The following is a 23,634-nucleotide window of genomic DNA, read 5'->3' on the forward strand; positions in this document are numbered from 1 at the left end:
AACATGCATCAAAGAAAACATGCTTCCTTCCTTTACGATATGTGTGTATACATACATATATATATATGTATATATATATATATATATATATATATATATTATCCTCGTGACTTATAAAATGTATGGTGAAAATATTTCATAACAACAATGATCACTGATTCCCTTTTATTAGAATGCTGTTTTTCTAATAGTCAAAGTAGAAGTGGTATAGGCAAAGTGAAATAAAAATTAAGATATACATAGTGATTTTCAAAATCTTTCATAAATCACTTCATGATATTTTATTATATATGCAAAATATCTGGAGGTAGCCGGGATCAAGTCCACACATATCCCCAAACTCAAACGATTGAAGTGTGTATTGTCGCGAAAGTATCGTGCACAATAGTATTTGTTGTGGCGAACGACTGACATACAAACAATATACGTATGCTGGCGTTTGCCACAACAAAAGCTACGTTACTGAGGATGTTAAGTCGCACGTGCGTAGGGCTCCCGTGTGATGGCGTGCCCATTCTTAGACCCGCAATCTCCGGCTAACGCCCCCACCCTTCCCCTTTCTTTCTCCTTCCTCACCCTCTCGCAACACTCACAGTACATAACCGGGCTGCCACTATCTCACCACCATCACCACTGCTGCAGCTATACGTCGACGCCTTGACTGCACTGCCTTGACGTCATTATAACAGTTACAATAGATTACAAAGGCAAAGCATACGGGCAGGACACTTTTTCGGTCTGTAACGAAGTCCAATGTATAACAAAGAGGAAAGGGGAGTAGACGGTCACATAAACTCTTCAGCGTTGATAAAAGTCACTAACTTGAGTGTGACGTCACCCCTACGCCATGACGGTATGTGGAAAGCCCTGGGCTTCCGCTGAGGCTGGGTGTAAGCGCTCTTTCGACTTAAACCGTGGGATCCTAGGATTTATGAGTCACTAAAGTAGAGAGGAGGAGGCGTGGGGGGAGGGGCGATTTTTGTTGAGAAATGGTGAAAGAGGATGCTAGTTACGCTCCTGGAATGGGTGTAACTGTCTAGACCATGCGAGTGGTAAAAGGGAGTGGTGGAAGAAGCGATAGGTGTGCACAAGTTGTGAGGATGCGCAGCTGGTTTCGGCGAGCTCCAGACGCTGATGCGGCAAGGATGGGGCTTGTATTTCGTCGCCGATAGCCGGCGTTTCCTTTCTTGAGGACAGTATCGCGCTAGAGAGGTAGAAGAGAGGGTAGCAGAAAGAAGGGTTAGTATCGAATGGTCATCATTCCTCATTGAGTGTAATTTCGCTCCCCAAAACAAGAGGTTGGTAAGTGACTGGTCTGTTGGGTTAACACTAAATTCCCTAAAGTATTGACTGCATGAAATTGAAACAGTCAGTGCTCCTAACAGGGGGAGGTCAGCGAGATGACAAAATTGCTTGCCTTGGTTAGATTTATCGGAATGTGTCGATATATATATATATATATATATATATACACACACGCACACGTGCATAAATATGTGTGTGTGTTTCCGGTACAGTTTGCCTAGCAAGGTAAAAATGATTTTTGAAGAGAACTCAGCTTTGCATCTTGCCGCTGCATCAAACTCACAACATCAGCGCGCAAGTACGTAGACACAGAAGAAGAAAAACAATGGAATAACAAAAGAAGGAATGGAAAATGGGAAGAAATTAAAGGGTACTAAAGAGTAAGCTCTTGTAAGATATGGAGTAGGTAAAAATAGTGTCACAGTTGTGAGGTGTAATGAGAAACACATTTCAACCAGACTAGAAGGAAAACACAAAAACAAAGGTTACAAATTATGTCTAACGATGCATAAATGCATTAATAGATTTATTTATTTAGGTAATTATGTGCAAGGGGCATGATCAGTAGAAATTAAGTTTATTCCCAAAGCACGAAAACTTGGAAATTGGTAAAAACAAATTATGAATATTTTATGACAGGAATAGAGGGCGAAAATAAGAGAAGCGGATAGTGACATGTTATCTGGGAAATACATCAAGTAATGGGAAACACTAATAGTTGACGAATACAAAAGAGACCTTTTGTTACAGTTATGAAACAAATCTAAAATATTATATCCCACCCTAAATTGGAATATGGCAACTGAAATGATCCCCAGCCTGGTTGACGAAACGTGCGAAGAAATGATATGCTGACAATTCTGGAAAATAAATTACAATTTTACTCTAGAATTGACAGGCGAAGAAAATGACTTGCGGTTTAATAACATGGGATGGTGTGTGATCGTATAAATATATAAACAATCCAGACGAAGTTTAGTAAGTGAAGTAGATACAAATACAGGACTCAAAGGGCAGCTCCAACCTATATTACGCGAACAAGGTATATTCAATTATTCGGTATGCGTTCAGACACCCCAGAACAGGTACGTGTTTCTATTTCCTTGCAAACACTTGTACGAAAGAACTATCATAACACGCAAACAATTGAATAACGTAAGGAATCGAACAGAAGTGCCATGGACTCGGACACCCTCGAAAGGTGACAAGGTTTCTTTCAGCCGATACGAATGTACTGCTTGTTGGCACAATTTGTGTTGACGTCTAGTAGTGTGGCGCGGGCATTGTAGTGTGGTGTAGATTAAAATGCGGGGTTGACTGAGTGTGAAGTACGAGTAGGACGGCAGTTGTGGTGGTGGTGGCGGCGGCGGCGACTAGAAGACTTAGAAACTAGTGAAGCGACAATGGGTGATGGTGAGTAAGTAGCTATGCGAGCGAGTACGGAGTGGTGGGAGTGAGCTGGGCCGGGGGAGGAAGGGATGGTGGGAGGGGAAGGGGGAGTGTGGATGTGGATGACCTGAAGGCAGTAGAGTCAGGGGAGGCGGTGCGACCACAGGCCCGAGCCTGAGGCAGCGTCCGCAAGGTCAGTTGTTCGACCTGCACCTCACCAGCCAGCCTTTGTCCCACGTCCTACACCCTAAACACACGTTAGCCCTGGCCAGGCCCACACCCTGAATCACATCCTGCTCCGAACCTTAAACCCCACCTCCTGTTTGTACCATTCACCTCGCACTCGCTGTATACGGGTACGGGATGTGAAGACGCTAAGTTCACAACCATTCCCCAATCAACATGTAAAGTTATCTTGTGCAACCCAGTCTAGTGGAACGTGTGCATACAAACGTCTTCCCCCAAGTAGCTACATGATCGGACGCAGATGTCGAACAAGCCTCGACTGTGTTTACAACGTGAAGGTGGTAGCGGTGGAATAGACAGGGATCTCAGAATAGTGCATTTATCAGTGATTGTTTACATTGAAGATACATACGTGCCAAAGTGTTTGTGTATAAAATTACTAGTACGAGTCATCAGTGTTTCACGATTTAAAGTTAGCAAGCGTTAAAAACCCAAATACAGTACGGAGTGTCCCCAAGTTCAGCGTTCAAGGCGAGGAAGTAGAAAGATTGAGGAGGAACGTGTATTTCATTACTAGTGGCAAAGTGGATAGGGCTGGAAAATAATTATTACAATGTGAGGTAATGTCAGTTTTGATAAGGGTGACTGTTTTTGCATCTCTGTTAGGCTTAACTACTGGCATATTTTTAATTCTGATTTTTCATTTATTTTGAAAATTGTAGAAAAGACTGAAAATATGTAAGTGCATTATACTCTGGAAGAAGAAAAAACAATCTAGAAAAAGTTATTGTTAGTTGCAACAGGTGTAAGCTTGATAAACAGTGGCATAGCTCGCAGGACATAGCTCACATTATCTAAAAGTGAAAAATATTGGCACCATTGACAAAGTATCATATGCTTCATCATCTCAGGCCAGTTCTTCATGTCTGGCTGTAATAAGTACCTGTTCATGGGTGCCATGTGCACCTTCAGCTAACCTTAAACTATAATATTGTTGATAAATGCTGAATGGATGACTTTGGATATCATGGCCCCATGGGATGTCAACCTGATAAACAACTAAAGTTCTGCTCTTGTGACCATGTGTTTACATTGAGATCAGTTGTTAAATTTCTTAACCATCTTGTATTACGCTTATATAATTGCTTCATTATTTCATATTTTGTAGCATATATTAATTGCGAAATATTTATTTCAGAAATGGTAGTCATCATGTTGGGTGTAGCAGAGAAGGTGATAATGGTTTCAGTTGCCCAGCCTCCGCCTTTGCTGGTTTTTCCACGTGAACCTCCAAGGCACCCTGTGTGAGTGCTAGCACACCAACATACAACATAAGTGTGCTTAAACTCCCCTTGTCAGAACTGAACAACAGAGTAAGGCTAGTGTGTAGCATAATAGTGAACTAAACCTGGAAAAAATACTTTGAAATAGCAATGAAATAGAATTGGTAAATGTGGAGTAGATAATTATGTCTTATTGGTAATTCACGAGAGTGAGATAGAGAAGAATATTAGAATTCACTTAACTGAGGGTGTCACCCTCTACCCAAGTATTGGTAAGGATTTTTGTGTGGAAGTGTAACCCGGTCTTCAAAGTGGCAGGGTTGGGGTCGGGATCAGACTTGCTTGTGCCTGGCTTGTGCTCGGGTCACAGTGGCAGGAGTGGGGGGCGGGGCAGCGCTTGCTGGAGGTGCGGGCCCTGATAATATGGCCGACTTCCAGCCGCGCAGACAAGCAGTTGTAGACCGTCTTAAACGCCGCCTGGAGAACTATCGCCAGAACCACAATTCTGTCCGTCAGCATTTTGAAACTGCTATTGATCAATATTATCAGGAACAACAAAGAGAAACTGGTGTACTTAAACGCAGACACATTGAATCTCGACCCAAGAAAACTAACAAAAAATCTGCAGCTGAAAACAAGAAGCAGGAAAACGCTGCTCTACTCGCCAACATGGGGGTAAGTAATGGTAGTATGTCAATACAAACCTTAAACAGAATTGAATTGATTATATAATGATTTTTATTGATAAATATTTGTAACAATTAGAGGAAACAAGTTTTCATTACTTTGTAATGTGTATAATTTTAATTTTTAGTATGGATTATAATTGATAAATTTGTCAATTTCTTGAACTGCTTGTATGTCAAGATTAATTCACAACACTTTGTCTGGATTAATGTAGTTAAGAATAGTTTGATTAATATGTAACTTCTGTATTGGGTTATGAATATCTTCTGAGGTGTTCACCTGTTTTGGTTGCTCATATTTATGGTGAACACTTGTTTACTTTTAGTAGTTCAGCTTAGAAGAAAATTTGGATATGTTAGGTTTTGCATAGGTGAAATTAGTCTTTATTATTATAATTTTTCTAATTGTCCTCATTTTGTGCAGCAAACCAAGATGCTGTCCCGTGGTCACGACCAGACCACGTCGTCAGCTGATGGGCATGAGAATGAACCAGCTTCCAAAAAGCAACGTCTCAGTGCCCCACAGCCGCAAGGAACGTCCAGTGCTGACATCAGTGAATTTCAGATGGTTCAGCAGCACATTAACATGAAGAAGAATGATTCACCTGTAGGGGCTGGGGCTGGGGCTGGTGCTGGGGCTGGGGCTGGGGCTGGGGCTGGTATGGCTAGCACGGCTGCCAATGGTCCCATGGCAGAAGACATTAAGAAAGAACAGGACCTGGAAACAGGTGGTGATTCACTTCTGGATGATATTGGGGACATCAGCAATCTGGGTGATATGGATGACATAGGCATTAATTTTGATCAAATTATGGATGACATGAGTTTGATGGATGACTTTGATAATATTAAACAAGAAAACAGTAATTCAGGAATGGCTGACTTTATAAAAGAAGAAAATGTTGAAAACTTCTTTGAACGTGAACCATCTAGTGTAAGTAGTGATAGTGGAAATGCCAGCACCCATTCTCCTCAAGTTGGGGGAGTGAGTAAATCAGGAGGTAATGGAACCTCTGCTGCCTCTCCTGCATTCTCCCAGTACCCTGGAACACCCCCTATATCCCACACCTCAACACCACCTACCTCCTACACTCCTACATCCTTCAATTCCACCTCCACTTCGTGCACCACGGGGTCTCCAGCCCCATTCGCTGCAGCCAATAGTGTGTCAAAAATGCGCATGAGTGTAAATAATATGAACATGAATCAATCGGACAATATAATTCCCGCCGCACAAACACTGAAACAGATGGCGGAACAGCATCAGAAGCTTGGTCCTACATGTCATAACAATGTGCGACCTGGCTTTAGTGACTTTGGGTTCAATAGCATGAACAACCCTGGTATGATGAACCAGGGGGGTAGTGTGCCCAACCAAATGTACAATAGCAATAGTATTAATCAAAGCAATGCAATGTACAATAATCAAAATAGTGCTGGGATGAGTGAAATGGAGCTTAAGAAGAGACAAATGATGCAACAACAACTAGCACAGCAGCAGCACCACCAGCAACAACAGCAACAGCAGCAGCAGCAGCAGCAACAACAACAACAGCAGCAGCAACAACAACAACAACAACAACAGCAGCAGCAGCATGCTCAACAGACACCAGGTGCTGGTCAGCAGACTCAACAAAGCCAGCAGGGACAAATTGGAGCATCAATGGCTTCATACCCTAACCGCATGTCTCCTATGGGCTCATACCCCAATGCCTCCCAGGCTGGCAGCCAAGCAGTAATGAATCCTCAGTATGCTAGCATGAGTGGTGCCATGGGACCAGCAGCTGGTATGGCTGGAGCAGTTAGAGGACCATATCCAGGGCCCCGAGGGCCTTCACCACTGCCTCCCGGAGCAGCCCAAGGAGGACCCATGCCAGGAGGTCCTCAGGTAATACATGGTGTTCTTGTGTAGGAATTGATGATATATAAGTGAACCATATTTAGGTATTGGCTTTAGTAGTTGTTTTGTAGTGAATACAACTAAATGCACCTACAAATTTGAGATGTTTAATATATGAGCACATCCAGAATGATGTAGGCTTGTTAAAACCAATTTTCTTCTACTTGTAAAATTTGTTCATGAAGCAAGAATTGGATAAACTGCAAGTTTGACCAAAGTGGAAATGTTTTAATATTTTGTTGTTTTGGGGGGAAGGTTTATTGAAATGTGAAATAGGGAATGATGGACATGTCGGACATTGTGAGTCCTAGAAATTGTCTGTAATGTGCTTTTTTTTGACAATTATTTTGTTGCAGATGGCTGGTGAGGGCAAGATGAGCAGTGACATGTACTATCAGGGCCAGATGAACAGCCAGTATCCAATCAGTCAGGGGCAGCCCCCACGTTATACTGGACAGCAGATGATGGGGCCAGGTGGCATGATCAGAGGAATGACGCCACAGGGCCAAATGATTGGACCCAATAACCAAATAATTGGTCGTCCACCACCTCCGGAATACCGAACCGCTCAGATGATGCAGCAACAGCAGCAGCAGCAGGCCATGATGGGTCAAACCATGAGTCAGGGTATGCCTCAAGGAATGAATCAAATGGCTCCTGGGATGGGTCAGGGTATGGGTCAGATGGGATATCCCAGCATGAGGGCAGGTATGCGTCCAGGCATGACTGGAGGCCCCATGGTCAACATGAGTAGTAGCCAAATGATGGGTGGCATGACTCAGCAGACCCTTCCTCCCAATATGCCCACTATGAAACCTGCAATGACAGCATCCACTACAATGAACCCAGCAGTCAGTATGACTGGAGGTGTCACCATGGCTCAAGGTAGTATGGCCCATGGTACAATGAGTGTAGGTTCCATGGGTGGTGCACCAGTAACGTCCCTCCCTCAGGGAGCCATGGGACAACAGAGTAGCATGACCATGGGAGCAGGAAGAGCTGCCATGGCATCAGGAATGTTGCAGCGTCCTCGGCCTCCAAATGTCAATATAGGACCAGGAGGTCTTAATATAGGCACACAGATACCTCCATCAAGAACTGAATGGCGGCACATGATGATGCAGCAGGGCCAAAACAGCATGGCTATGATGGGACCTGCTATGCGTCCAGGATACTCTCAGCAAGCCACACAGCAAGGTAACTAACAAATATGTTAAAAAATAATGTTAATTATTTTTAACCCATATACCTTTACCAGCAATAGAGGAAGAGGAGACAAATCAAGTAGAGAAGAAAAGGTAAAAGGTGCAGATGGAGAGATGATAATGGAAGAGAAGGCAGTAAGAGGAAGATGGGCAGAATATTTAAGGGAATTGCTAAATGTGAAGGAGGATAGGGAGGGAAAGATAGCTGCAGTGGGAAATGCTAAGAAAATGACCGTGATGAGTGAGGAAAATGGAGGAGAAATAAGGAAGGATGAAGTGAAGGCAGTTGTTAAGATGATGAAAGCAGGTAAGGCACCTGGTCTGAATGGATGCCATGCAGAATGTCTAAAAAAAAGGAGGTACAGTGATGGTTGACTGGCTGGTGAGGTTATTTAATGTTTGCTGGAGAGAGGGTAGAGTGCCGGAGGACTGGAGGAGTGCCTGTATAGTTCCTCTTTACAAGGGAAAAGGGGACAAGTGTAAATGTAGTAGTTTCAGAGGGATTAGCTTGTTAAGTGTAGTTGGGAAGGCTTATGGGAGGATCTTGATTGAGAGGATTAGGAGAGGAAGAGAGGGAGTAATTGGTGAGGAACAGTGTGGATTTAGGACGGGTAGAGGTTGTGTAGATCAGATCTTTGTAGTAAGATCTGGAAAAGGCTTATGATAGGGTAGACAGAAAGGCACTGTGGGAGGTTATGCAGATATACAGGATAGGAGGAAAGCTTCTGGGAGCTGTCAAGAGTTTTTATGAGAGTAGTAGAGCTTGTGTCAGGATTAGAAATGGAGAGAGTGAGTGGTTCGAGGTAAAGGTGGGACTTCGTCAAGGATGCGTTATGTCACCCTGGCTGTTCAACTTATACATGGATGGGGTAGTGCGAGAGGTAAATGCAAGGGTAGTGGGTCAGGGATTGGAGATGATTAAAGAAAATGGAGAAAAGTGGGAGGTGAGCCAGCTGTTGTTTGCGGACGACACTGCGCTTGTGGCAGGATCGGAGGAGGGACTGAGGAAGTTGGTGACAGAGTTTGGGAGAGTATGTGATAGAAGAAAGCTAATGATAAATGTGGGTAAAAGGAGCTGGGAGATAGGGTTGATGAAAGAATATTAGGATGGTTTGGACACATGGAAAGAATGAGTGAAGAAAGACTAGTAAAAGAGGTGTGGAAGGCAGATGTTGAGGGAGTGAACATGAGGGGATGTCCTAGGATGAGGTGGATGGATGGGGTGAAGGGGGCTTTGGGGAAGAGGGGAATGTCTGTTGAGGAAGGACGGGAGAGGACAGAAGACGGGTGAATGGAGAATGGTTGTATATGGATGATGTTGTGATTGCATGAGGTGGAATGGGCGGGTGGATGGGGGGTGAGGTAATATGTGTGAGCAAAATTTGACGCAGCCCAAAGGGATTTCTCCCCGTCCTCTCATTTTATGCAATGGGGGGACGGAGAGAGGGGGTCGCCGACTTGATGAAGCAGCCTTGCTGTGGATGTGCTGTGTCTTGCGACACTGCTTCTGACCCAGGGCAGTGGACAAGGTGCAGGGATGACTCGTCATTCAGGAGGTGCTAAGATAAGAGGGAGGGTGGAGGGGTGTGGAGTGTATTCAGGGATGGAATGGGTGGGAATGATTTTATGCCTTTTTCTTTTTGGCTACCCCCCTTGTAAGGGGAAAAAGCCTTGGTATATGTATGTATGTATGTAAAAGTAAGGTGATGAGATGTACAAAGGGTGAAAGTGGCAGTAGACTGGAAGTGAGCATTAAGGGAGAGCGACTGGAGGAAGTGGATAGCTTTAGATACTTGGGTGCAAATGTGGCAGGAAAAGGTGGAGGTGGAATGTAGATTGAGAGAAGCGAGTAAATGCCTTGGTGGAGTAAAGAGTGTAATGAGGAATAGACATTTGGGAATGGATGCTAAGAGGAGACTATGAAGGAGTGATTGTGCCAACAGCACTGTATGGGGCAGAAACATGGAACATTAGAGAAGAAGAGAGAAGGAGTTTGAATGTGTTTGAGATGAGGTGTCTAAGAAGTATGATGGGGGTTACTAGGCTAGATAGAGTGAGAAATGAGGAGGTGAGGAGGAGAACAGGGGTGGAAAAGGAGCTGGGAGATAGGATTGATGAAAGAATATTAGGATGGTTTGGACACATGGAAAGAATGAGTGAAGAAAGACTAATAAAAGAGGTATGGAAGGCAGATGTGGAGGGAGTGAACATGAGGGGACGTCCTAGGATGAGGTGGATGGATGGGGTGAAGGGGGCTTTGGGGAAGAGGGGAATGTCTGTTGAGGAAGGACGGGAGAGGACAGAAGACGGGTGAATGGAGAATGGTTGTATATGGATGATGTTGTGATGCATGAGGTGGAATGGGCGGGGGGATGGGGGGTGAGGTAGTATGTGTGAGCAAAATTTGACGCAGACTGAAGGGATTTCTCCCTGTCTTCTCCTTTTATGCAATGGGGGGACGAAGAGGGGGGTGGTCGCCAATTTAATGAAGCAGCCTTGCTGTGGATGTGCTGTGTCTTGCAACACTGCTTCTGACCCAGGGCAGTGGACAAGGTGCAGGGATGACCCATCATCCAGGAGGTGCTAAGAATAGATGGAGGGATGTGGAGTGTATTCAGGGATGGAATGGGTGGAAATGATTTTATGCCTTTTCCTTTTTGGCTACCTCCCTAGTAAGGGGGAAAAAGCCTTGGTATATGTATGTATGTATCACCAATAGGCTTCTTTCCCTTTATATGGGAGGTAGCTAGGCAAGGCATGCATCCCACTCTCATCTGTCACCCATTTCCCTTTTACCTTTGCTCCTTGTGGATGAATGGTCATCCCTGACTCCTAACATAAGTACCTTTCAGTATGTCCCTACATGAACATACACACTGAGATCACAAAACAATCACTCCACAGTAGCCCAGAAAATTTTATATTTGACCCAATCCTCCAGAAATTAAATTGACAGAAAAATCACTCTCACGATAAGTAAGAATTGAACTGGCATACTGATATTCAGTTCACTACCCCACATTGAAATATCAACATAACCAGTGTGGTAAAAGATTACAGTTCCCTTAACATAACCAGCATGGGAAAAGATTACAGTTCCCTTATTCACTACACAGAAGACACAAAGCTTGTTTTACTATATTGTCTTACATTCACCCCATCCAGATAGCAATATAAAATATCTTTACTGAGTGACCTGTGGGCTGAATTGGTGGTTATTACCAGCTTTCTTTTGGGGTTATGGGTAGTGGCAATAGATTGATTGATAACATGTATCATCAAAGCAAGGTAGCTAAGCATGGAAAAGGAAATCCTCACCCTTTACTCATCCTTTTATACGCATGAAAGTTGTATCACATTTCTTCCCAAGCAATGTTGTCAGTTTCCTTAGTGCACCCCTCTCTTGGGGGAAAAAAAAAATTCATTAATCAGGTGATTTCCTACCTTCTTCCCCACATTCTATAGCTAGTCTCTTCATTCAGTCTTAATTTGTATGTATATATTGTTCCCAGTTATATAACTTCCTACCCTTTTTTTCATGCAACTGTATATTAATTGGGTACCCGCATGGATACCACTATTACCTTACTCTTTGGTACAATAACTTTCATATTCGTCCTCCAGTAAACCTACTAAATTCACTTGCCAACCTCTTCTAGCCCTCCTCTATCTTCTGAACAGTAATATGCACATATACTGGACTGTTTATCTTGTATTTTTGCCAATTTTTCTACATCCACACTCCCTTACTCATAACCTTTGCATTTACTTTTCTCATTACCTCATCCATATGTTGTTCCCTCAACTGTCTGACTGAGCAGTCCTGGGATCTATATATTGATTTAACTGCCATGGTAGCATTACACACCATTACATGAAAATGAACATTCACTTCAAGCATCCTGCTTCCCATACACTTGCACAACACTCATAAGCTCTTCACAGCCATTGAATCTCTTCTCTCCATCCCATGCAATGTCATGGTCATCATTGCTCTTCTCCTATCTACTCTTTAAATGAAAACTAGTGTTCTATCATTGTTTTTCTTTTTATCTAATACATTATGATTCTGCCATACACTGGTGGGGTTGCTAAGGTTTTTACATCCAAACCTTTGGTACATTCTATCATAACATGTATTACTCCCCTTTACTAACCATTCCATATACATACACACACACACACACACACATATATATATATACACATACATATACCAAAGGCTTTCCCCCTTACAAGGGAGGTAGGCAAAAAACAAAGGGATAAAACCACTCTCACCCATTCCATCCCCACACACTCCACCACCCTCCCTCCCTTTTATCTAGGCTCCTCCTGGATGATGGGTTATCCCTGCATCTAGCCCACTGCCCTGAGTCTAAGTGTCGCAAGGGGGCTTATTTCAACATTGTCATTCCTTTTCACTTCTTCTTTTACTATTTAGAACAGATGATGGGTACCTGCATGATATAGTCCCTTTTTTTTATCACACTCCTTTATCTGGTCATACCACTTTCCTTTATTTCAACTTTGCCATTGCTTCTTCCACTTTTTTATTCTTTGGGACCGATGATGAGTATCTGCATTAGATGGTCCTGTGAGAGGGACATCAGAGTTGCCTCCCTGCCATCTATCAACTTTCTTGCTTCTGTTTGGAGGCACAACTCCAGGGATCTGACTGTCATACTTTGAACTGGGCACAAGATCTCTCTGTTAACTTCATCTGTATATCCTCTGCCTTTAAAAATAAGGAGAGCTGACAGTGCCTTTAAAAACAAGGAAAACTGACAATTGGCAACTACTCTCCTCTTCCAACTACCTCCAACTGATGACATAGAAACGGCCTCACACTAATACATTGCATATATATGTCCAATGTTTCTTCACTGCAAGAACTATGGGAGGGCTTAAGGACCATTGCCAGCTGGTCTGGGGCTGAGCTTCCAGTCAGCAGATCTCAAAGCAACACTTGAATTGATTTTCACTAATTTGTGTCCATTCAACTCTCCAGCTTTTCTCTTCACAACATTGACATTTCAAGTTCCCTATTTTTGCACTTGTATGCGGGTATTGATGACATAAATTTTGTGTACTCATTGTTTTAGGGACTTGCTCTAATCCCTCCAAACCAGAGTCATAGCATTCTGTTATGATGAGAGACAAATCTCCACTTGGGGGAGGGGAGGAAATGCTGATAACTTTTAACTTCTACGGTTCAATCTGGTCTGGTACCCACTTTAAATCTCTCCTTTACCACCACAGTTCTGCTATTTATCTATATATTGCTAGGTTTCATAGCCAGCCTAGGAGGCATTGACAATCCCTCCTTTCTGCTGTCCTAATCTCCTTTACCACTGCTAGGACTCCATAACTTCTTTCTTGTGCTTTATTAAAGGTAGTGGGACAAGAATGCTGCCACTGTGTTCCTGTGCTTGTCATCATTAGCTAGTACTTCTATCTTTAGGGGACAGTATACCACCGAAAAGATGGAGTCATAGAGGTAGTAGAAGAGAAGTTAGCAAAATGGAGCTAGAAGTAAGAAATTATAGCTAGAAGTAAAAAAATTATAAATGCTGCATGACTAATCAATAGGGATGTCACTAAAGACCCTAAAATATGATATAAATAACATTTACACATTCAGTTTCCAATACATTAACCTCTGCTGTTTGCTCTTGTATGTTTCTGACTCTCACATATATATGTACCAGGACAATTCAACATGGACTCAAAGATGGACCTTTACCATTCCATTCTTTTCACTTCTCCCTCACCCTTGTTCATATTCCCATGCCACCTCAATTTTTCAAGTTCTTGACTTTTATTACCTTTCTCCCTTCACCTCATTCTCATGCAGCATTCTTTTATGATCAGAGTGACAACCCCAGCAGCATTCTGCTCAATTATCAACAAGAAATCCCTATTATCCCACAAAAACACATACTCGTCACAATACAGACATTTAAAATTTCTATGCCTCACCAGATTTCCCCAAGAAATTAATTCAGTAGAGAAATCATTCCTGGTATACAAGAGTTGCATTGTTATGCTTACATTCATGTCACCATTCTGCAATGAAACAGTACCTACTTAGAATTGGCCAAGCAACAGTCATTTTCATGCCCTTGATGCAACCACCACACAGGACACGGAGAGTATTTTGTACTAGTGTCCTACACTCACTCCAGGCACCCCCAGAACATCTCTCCACTGAGTGACTAATGGCCTGAACAGTTGGCCTAAGCCAGTTTCTTGGAGACAACAGGTCTCCTACAAGAGAGATGGCAGTGGATTAATTTATTGATCCATCCTATAAATTAAAAAATTCCCATTTATATCTTCTTTTCTCGGTTCCCCCGAACCTGAATTGATTTTCCTTATGTATTTACATACTGTTTTCTCTTCAAAGAATATATTACCCTCAACATTTTCAGCTCATATCTGCAACCCATACATGTGAGCTAATTTAGTTTATATATGTTGAAATGACAATACTCCAAAGAAATGCTAAAGTTGGAATTAGTATACTATGAGATTTTGGTCTTAAAGGAAATTACAATGTAGGCGATAAGGATAATAGTAATTAACATTTTGACTTCTATTTTAGGGGCCATGATGACTCAGACCGGGCCGATGATGGGGATGCAACGAGCACAGGGGCAGATGATGAACATGATGGCTATGCAGCCAGGTCATAGCATGCAGCCCAGCCCTGGCATGCAAGGAGCACCAGGAATGCAAGCTGGAGCAGGGATGCAGGGTGCTCCAGGCATGCAGGGAGCTCCAGGATTACCAACAGGACCTGGTATGCAAGGCAATCCAGCCATGCAAGGGGGGCCACGCATGCAGGCAAGCATGGCCTCTATGGGGCAACAGAATCAGGTATGGAACTTTATTTCAGTAAAAATGAATGAAGGTTAATAGCTCTACTACAGCAATAGGAGCCAGTATGTTCATAGTTTAGCTTACATTGTTTCTTTTACTTCCTTCAGGTGCGCATGGGAATGCAGATGAGCCAGGCAGGTGGCATGGGTGGAGGACAGGTGACATCCCAGTTCCCAGGCCAGAGTGGGCAAATGGGTGCTCTTGGCCAGATGGGACCTGGAGGCCCAGGCCATGTTCCTGGGTCTGCAGCACAGATGGGAGCAAGTCCCAGCCAAATGATTAACAGCCCAGGACAAGGCCGAAACCCTGCTATATCTGGAATGACTGGAGCTAGGAGTCCAGCGAGTATGGGTCAGATGGCTGCAGGACCAGGTCATCCCATGAGTCCAGCCAGTATGGGTCAAATGGCAGGTGCCAGTCCAGCAGGCATGGGTCAGATGGCTGGTAATGGCCAAGCACCTAGTCCTGCTAATATGGTGTCTATGTCTGGTCATCCGCGCTCTCCTGCAGCCATGCCTCAAATGCAGGGCCACCCAAGGAGTCCAGCCACCATGGGGCAAGGAGGACCCTCCAGACCCCTGAGTAACCCTGGTATGACACATCCTAGTGGTCCAGCACGACCTCTCAGCAACCCTAGCACAGCACAGGCTGGAGGACCATCACGCCCTTTAAGTAATCCCAGTGTGGCCCAAACCAATGGGGGACCTGCCCGGCCACTTAGCAACTCGGACATAACTCCCTCAGGCCCTTCCCGGCCTCTTAGCAATCCTGGTGTGTCACAGGCTGGTATGGGACCTACTCGAACCATGCCATCAGAAGTGACACAAGCTAATGGTGGGCCATCACGGCCACTAAGTAATCCTAGCTTGATGCAGCAGCAGCAGCAACAGCAGCAGCAGCCACAACAACAGCAGCCGCAGCAACAACAGCAGCAACCACAGCAGCAGCAAGGGGGTCCAGTGGCACCAGGAGGACCAGGGACCATGAGTAGTCAAAATGGACCAAGTGGTGCAAGTGCTGGAATGAGTGGTGGTGCACAAAGTATTAGCCTCATGACCAAAGCCATGAGCAACACACATCCCCCAGGCAGTGGTGGCACTAATACCAATGGTGCCAGTGTACGGACCTCACAGCCCTCTACCCCCAATCCCCCCACTACCACCTCAAACTCCACAAATGATTTTGACTTTGGAAACATTTGGCAGGGGGAGTTTGCCCAATTATTAGACGAGTAAGTGTCCGGGCCTAAACCATGTCCCGAGTGCTGTATATATCATGCATTCCTTTACAAATGTTACATAGTGTACAGTCTTAATTATTATTGTATTATGATCAATATAATTATTCTTATGATAATTACAATTATCATCATTATTATCATGATGGCGCTGGAAGGTCCAAGTGAAGTGAATCCTTTTATTTATGAAACGTCAAGACTTGCCATATCACGAAGTCTTACTGCCGAGTAGTGGATCGAGATGCCAAGTGGGCAGGCCAAGACTCGGGGCTGAGAACAGCTGCTTTCACTTTATGCCAACTATTGATTGTAGTCCATATCATTATCATAATCTTCTTGGCTCTTTCATTTCATATTTCTTGTTTGTTGTACTGTGATTTTTTTTTTCTTTCTTTCTCTCTCTCCCATCTTCTATTCTTCTGTTTCTTAATTATAATATTCCTTCATCTTTTGATTCCATAATTTCTATGGTTGTGAATTACCTCCTTTGCAACCTTTCATATTATCACCTATGCTACCTTCACCTGTTCACATCTTTATATTATTTTTTCATACCATATAACAACCTTTCCTTCATAGCAGTCTTTGCTTTGGTATGAACACATTGTCAAAAACCATGTTGTCTAATGCTGTTGCTGGCAGATACACTTGCCATCACAGGTAGTGCATTGAATCATTTCAACATATCCATATGAATCATTATCACATCATATTTAAGTCTTGGCTTCTAAATGATTCTTGACCAGTCTGTGAAATTGTCATATTCCCCCGTTATTATACCTATGTATTTGATGAGGGCCCTATAGTGAATTGGTTGTAATTAATGTGGTTTTTCTCAGTTGTAAGGCTGTAGTTAGCATCCTCAATTTTTTAATATATATATATATATATCTGTGTATGTGTATATGTCAATATATGTATATGTGTGTGTGTATATATATATATATTATATATACACACACACATATATATATATATATAATATACACATGTACATATATATAAATATATATACACACATATGTACACATATATATATATATATATACATATATATATATATATATATATATATATATATTCCTGACTGGTTTTGCCTCATAAGGTGAAACTGGTCAGGAATTAAGTCTTTCCCAATTGTGTGATATCCATTCTTACCACTCATACATATGTATCTATATATATATATATGTGTGTTTGTGTATGTGTATGTGTGAGGACCCAAGATAATGAGGGAGGGAAGGGGATGGGAGTGGAGTATGTGGGGGAAGGAATAGGTGGGAATGGTTTTATGCCTTTGTTTTTTGGCTACCTCCCTTGTAAGGGGGAAAAAGCCTTTGGTATGTGTGTATATGTATATCTATATATATATATGTATGTATATATATGCACACACATGTATGTATGTGTATATGTATGTATATATATATATATATATAATATACATATACATACAGGTATGTATGTGCATATGGCACTTTTTCCCCAGTTAATTTTCTTGGCTAATTGGTAGGATCCATAAATTGCATGGTTGTAGTTGATGTTCTTAATTACACCTGCATTTAATGAAATTGCCTTTTCTCATACGGTTAAAGTCTATGTGCTTGAAATTAATATAATTTATGAAAATATTGTTTCATGCAGTTTCTGTGATTGTGGGGGCAACTTCATGAAAAGAATGTAATTAGGTATATTATTCAAAATTGTGGCAGATACTGCTACCATGTTGACATAAATGTATGTGATGTGGTTTCTTTGGTTTCATGGTTTTAATCAGTAGGGTTCACATGAAAGCACAATTAAAAGATAACTAGGCTGAATTAATGGGGTTCCCTTAGTTCATATGACTGCAGTTAGTCTGGCCATGGTGGTTCATTGCAGCCATTCAGGGATGTGCCAACCATGAAGGCAACAAACTACTTCAGTGTTGGTTTGGTGTGCAGATGGCAATTGAAAACCATGTTTGAACAAGGCTATATATATATCAGTGAGATTTCATAATAAATTTGTTTGTGTAAATGAACACATTGTTTTCATTTTATATCTGCATACTTTGATTACTTGTTTGACACATTGGTGGGAAAGTAGCTTTACAGGCTTGGACTTGCCTGTTCTAGAAGTAATGTATTATGTACAAATTGCTGGTTAGCTGCATAGCCTGTTTGTTCCTGTGGTGACCAAACAAATGCTGCCTCTGCCCCGTGGTCCAGCTGTGCCCTTGTGCCGTTCTCAAGCGAAACATTTACCTCTGACATGTGCAAGTGGTTTGTACATATTTGCTACTTGTGTAACCATTGTTGTATAAAGTTTGTATGAAGCACCACACCCATCATGTTCCCATCATTGCAGTGGCTTCAGGAAGGACTCAACCTCTTAGGCAACACTGTGACAGTGCAGCCGTTTCATTATTACTTGTAACCAACTGTGATTAAGTGGTTGGTTTAATGTTACCAAAATTGTCAGGACAATGATGATGCTATGATGTGGTGAGGCTTGCCTTCTTCCTGAGGTTCATTGCAACTTCCAAGTGCAATGTTTACTGCAGACCCTGCCATGCCCCTCTTCAATTCAGTACAACTCCTCCTTCAGATAATATCCAGCCACTCAGCATTTAAGTCGAAGAACTAATTAGACTAAAAATACTCAATAGTCTTAAAAAAAATTCTTGTGGCAAAACAGAAAATGTGAAACAAAAGAGAGAAAATGGATCGATTAATGGACAGGGACTGCAAGCCAACACAGGAGAGAAACACAAAAATTCTAAGCTATTTTTCTAGTAAGTCATGCAGCATACATGAAAGACATGAAACAATGATACTTAGTCCCAATTTCTTTCTCTTGTCAGTCACTACATTCTTCAATACAGCAAGGATACCAAGTTGTACAGTGGAAATTCAGTCCAATGTTAATGCAGTTAGGACCTGTACCACTTAAGTTTTCTAAATAATATCTCATGGTGAGATGCAAACAGAGAATTAAAAAAAATAATAAAAAACAAAAAAAAAAAAAATAAAAAAAAATCCAGTCTTGTAGAAATTTATGTAAAATGAAAGAAAAGTGCAGCTATGTTTTCATCAGGATTGTAGTGCTGGCAAGAGACTTGTTGCAAGGCTGTGAAAGAGTCAGATTTCTTTACTTTTTTTTCACATTAGATTTATATCCAGTTTTAGCATGGAAAAAATAAAAATACGAAAAAAAAAAAAATCCTGTAATAGCTGAGAGTGCAGATATTGTGCACAAAGTATGGCCACAGTCTTGTAGCGCCTCTTCCACTTGCTCCTTCTCCACACCTGTAAGTGACTTGTCAATGTGATTGTACAAAGTGTTTAGTATTAGCCACAGACGAATCTCTTAAGATTCTGCGTGCACAGCCAGAGCCTATGTGCTGCATGACTGTACACGAAGTGCACAGTACTGCGTATGCTGCACACCAGTGGTAGTGCATTTGTTGTACTCTACACATGTTGTACTCATGTGCACAGTACTATACTATACACCATAGTGGGTAGTATACATGCTGTACACTAAAGTGCACATTGTACTTAGAAAAGTATGCAGTAGTACACATGCCATACACTTACAGTTCAGTTGTACATTACTGTATACCAGTGCAGAAGTACATCACAAAGTTGGACAGCAATACACATACTGTACACCACAGTGTATAGTTGTACAAATGCTCTATACCACAATGCACACATGATGTACACCAAAACACATGGTAATAAACATGTTGTGCACCACAGTACATCACAGACTTGTACACTCAAGTGCACTGTCTTGCATGTGCACATTAGTACACAGTTGTACACATGCTGTATACCTTTGTGCATTGTTGTACACAAGCCATACACCCTAGTGCACAGATGTACTCATACTGTACATAATAGTGCAAAGTAGTACACGTGCTGAACAACACAGTATTAAATATTCTGTGCATCAGCGTACAGTATTATATAAGCTATACACAAGGGCACAGTTCTATATATGCTGTACACCAGTACACAATAGCAGACTGCTGTACACTAGTGCACAGTATTACATATGGTGTACGTCAGTGCTCATTAGAATATGTGCTGTACATTAACATACTGCAGTATTTATTCTGTACACCAGTGCACAATAGTACATATACTGTACACAGCAGTACAAGTGCCAAGGGATGCATAATGTGCCACAAGCCTGCATGGTCCTCATGTAGGGGGGCACAAGCTGAAAACAGTGGGCATCCACAAATGAATGGCTTCTTCCTTCCACCACTTTGGTTGGCTTCCATTATGCCAGTATGGTTTTAGCACCAGGTTCTTTTCTAGGCCACTCTACACGACATTACTGTGATTGACACAACACATTAAGTTTTACCATATATATTTTTTTCTATGATTTTTGTTGATGCCGCATGGTGAAATGAAAGATGGCAGTGGCGAGTGAATGGTTTTAATTCTTCAAGTGTACCATATGTATTCCCACCAGCTGAGGCCACTTGTGACCCTATGCGGCTTTGTGTGGCTATTCCTCTTGCTCTTCCTCCTCGCACCACCATCACCTTCACTACCACCGCCACCAAGCCACATGGAGAAGTGGTGAGCCTCCAGCTAAAATGCAGCCTCACCTCCTTACTGCTGCTGCTGTTGCTGTTGGAAAGCAGCTTCAGCAACTCTCCCTCTAGCAGCCATTGTCAAAGGCAAATGGATGGCTACAGTGATCTGATGTTTTGCCTCATACCAGACACACAAGCAGATGGATAACTGGACAGGTGTTGTCTGTTGAGGAGGACCAAAGGGAAGGCCAGTTTGATGTGACCTTTTGAGTTGTGGGGGGGTGTTGGGTCTGCTGGTGGTTTGCTGGAGGTGCTGAGGTTGTGGCAACACCCAAGCATGGTACAATGACAGTGTATAACTAGAGTATTTTAATTAGCATGTTTAGGGCAGGACACGAGATGATGTAAGTATTTTAGTCTCAACAATGTGTAGAATATTGCCATGGTAATGATGATAGCCTAGTTTTTTATGTGCATCAAAGTTTTATAGAGGTTGTAATGAGGCGGTAGTACTGAAGCAGTGGTGGACAAGGAAAAGTCTTGTTGCCACAACCAAAGCCCAAAGGCCAAAGGGCAGTTAAGCGGCTGAGCAGCACCAGTGTTGCTAGTGATTGAGGAGGGGGGGGTTGGCCATATTGGCCTGACTCGTTGCACATGCCTCAATTTCAGTGTTATAAAGAACTTGTATAGTCAGTTCTCTACTGAAAAATATATGGCAGTGCAGCATAGTGCTGCACTGGATTGCCCATGGCACATTGTATTAGGCCCCCAGGAAATGATGCAGTTGTTCAACCCAATGGCATTACAGCACCTTTGGTTGGTATGTTGTGTAGCCCGGTGGCAGTGCATCACAATGGCTGTGGTGTGTAGTTCAGTGGCAGTGTGACACAAGCTGTGTTGTCATCCAGTAGATGAGTGACACCATTACTGTGTTGTCATCCTTTTGCCATACAGCACCCTGTCTTTGTAATCACCCAGTGATAGCACAATACTATTGCTGTATTGCATAGCCCCATGGTAGTGGAACACAGTAAGTGTTCATTATTTGGTAATGCAATAAGGGAGTGGTTTGTTTATGCAACTGAGTGGAATGTTGTATTGCCTGTAATAAATTGAAATGCAGTGGAGTGAAGTCACCATGTGGCAGTGCAACTAGTGGAGCACCCTTGGTCCATCTTGTGCTGAGCTGTAGCCAACCACTTGACACAAGGACCACTGCTGCTGTTGCTGCCGCTCTTGCTGCTGCTCCCACTGCTGCTGCTGCTGCTATCATGTCCAGCTGATCTCAGAAATGTACTTAGGTCACACTCGCTCCCTACGTGTCATGTCACTGTGCTGACATGCATCTGTGCAGATATGTACATATTGTTGTCATTTCAAATGCAATAAAATAGTTTCGTTCATATTTATAAGATGGAGTTTTCTCACACATTATGTGTACAACCTTTTATGTATTTAGTGTATCGTATCACATATGGTAAGAAGTGCATATTATTGATTACATCTCATAACCTTTCCATAATTGTAGCAGACTTCAATTATCCATTGCATATCAGCATATATAAATATATATATTATATGTAGTCTGACTGGGTCATGTACAAATTAGTTAAGCAAATATGAACATTGTAATACAGTTTGTTTGGTTTTTATGTATATGAGGAATAGAAAGATGTGCCAAAGAATAAAACTTTGGGTTATTATTTACAAAAAATACATATCTGCTGGGTAACAGAAATGCCCAATTTTATGCTCATCACAAACAGCAGAATGAATCATACTTAGTCTTATATGCACAATTTGAAAAGTGCATATTCAAGTAAAGTAGAAAACAAAGCAGAAACATTCATCTATGACAGAAGTACATGTATAAATGTGGAAGGCCAACAAATCAATTAGTTATTACCTCCAACATATACAAAAAATAACTGTATACATATGCATACATAAATTTTTCCAGGGTGTGGGAGAAATCTTTAATACTTCTGAACACAATTTTACTACTCAACAATACAAGTCTTAAGCTTGCAGGACTATTTGAGGAGCAATCACTGTGTACAGTATGCTAGTGTACCAATTTAATCCCTTTTGATGTACTCAATGTTTCTCCAGAGCTAGTTGTAACAATTCGTTCATTGAAGTCAAGACAGTCCGTGGATCTTCAACCAGTCCAGCTGACACCATGGCATTGCTGAAGAGCTATGATAAAAAATGGAAAAGAAGTGGTTTTGAATAAATGTATATAGACCTCTATAATTAATCATTTAAATAAGAAAAACACAAGGCATAAAATTTTATATACTAGAATTTTATACGACTAACCAACAATTAGGGGATTGGTGGAAGAGGTGTGGAAGGCAGAGATTGTGGGAGTGAACATGGGGGGGGCATCCTGGGATGGGATGGATGGGTGGTCACTGGGAGAGAGAGGAGGGATGATAGTGGACAGGATGGGGGTAGGTGGAGGGTGGTTGTGTGTGGGTGGTGCTCTGATTCATGAGGGGGAATGGGTGGGGGGTGAGGGAGTATGTATGAGAAATAAATTGATGCAGCCCAAAGGGATTTCTTCCCATTGTCTCCCTTTCTGCATGAGGGGACAGAGAGGGGGGTTCACTGAATTAATGAAGAGGCCTTGCTATGGATGTGCTGTGTCTTGCAGCACTGCTTCTGACCCAGGGCAGTGGACAAGATGCAGGGATGACCTGTCATCCAGAAGGTGCCAAAATAAGAGGGGAGTGGACTATGTAGGGGATGGAATGGGTGGAAATGGTTTGTCTTTTGGCTACCTCCCATGTGTGGGGGAAAAAGCATTTGATATATGTATGTATCTAACCAGCAATGCAGAAAAATAATAATGAAGGAAATTAATTCTAGTCTGCACTGTAAATTTGACTGGATGATGGAGGGGGGAGGCAAACCACCTTCAGGTATTGGGAGCAAAGATGAAAGGGGCAACAAATGGTGAGGGATGTATAAAGGGTGAGTATATGCCTAGGCTAGGGAAAGGGCCCTTACATGTAA

The 23,634-nt window shown here is 42.3% G+C and overlaps 2 protein-coding genes across 5 annotated transcripts in view; one reads left to right on the forward strand and one right to left on the reverse strand.

The window, feature by feature from the left end:
• The window catches only part of LOC143017699 (uncharacterized), an 89,428-nt gene extending 70,151 nt beyond the window's left edge, over positions 1 to 19,277 (forward strand). For 2 of the 4 annotated variants that reach the window (XM_076172447.1, XM_076172448.1), the window contains exons 2-6: positions 4,079 to 4,838; positions 5,274 to 6,737; positions 7,106 to 7,946; positions 14,559 to 14,833; positions 14,944 to 19,277. In XM_076172447.1, coding sequence (XP_076028562.1) covers positions 4,587 to 4,838; positions 5,274 to 6,737; positions 7,106 to 7,946; positions 14,559 to 14,833; positions 14,944 to 16,071 — 3,960 coding nt within the window. In that variant the 5' untranslated portion in view covers positions 4,079 to 4,586 and the 3' untranslated portion in view covers positions 16,072 to 19,277. Of the gene's footprint in view, positions 1 to 2,698; positions 2,719 to 2,838; positions 2,888 to 4,078; positions 4,839 to 5,273; positions 6,738 to 7,105; positions 7,947 to 14,558; positions 14,834 to 14,943 lie in introns of those variants that run through there. The other 2 variants (XM_076172451.1, XM_076172449.1) reach the window with 2 other exon arrangements.
• A 3,018-nt stretch (positions 19,278 to 22,295) lies between these two features.
• Positions 22,296 to 23,634, reverse strand: part of Trap1 (TNF receptor associated protein 1) — a 42,586-nt gene continuing 41,247 nt past the window's right edge. The window contains exon 13 of the mRNA XM_076172452.1: positions 22,296 to 22,812. Coding sequence (XP_076028567.1) covers positions 22,711 to 22,812 — 102 coding nt within the window. The 3' untranslated portion in view covers positions 22,296 to 22,710. The remainder of the gene's footprint in view (positions 22,813 to 23,634) is intronic.

The sequence above is a fragment of the Oratosquilla oratoria genome, chromosome 33 (assembly GCF_046742065.1).
Source record: "Oratosquilla oratoria isolate Oo_2021 chromosome 33, ASM4674206v1, whole genome shotgun sequence".
Classification (NCBI taxonomy): domain Eukaryota; kingdom Metazoa; phylum Arthropoda; class Malacostraca; order Stomatopoda; family Squillidae; genus Oratosquilla; species Oratosquilla oratoria.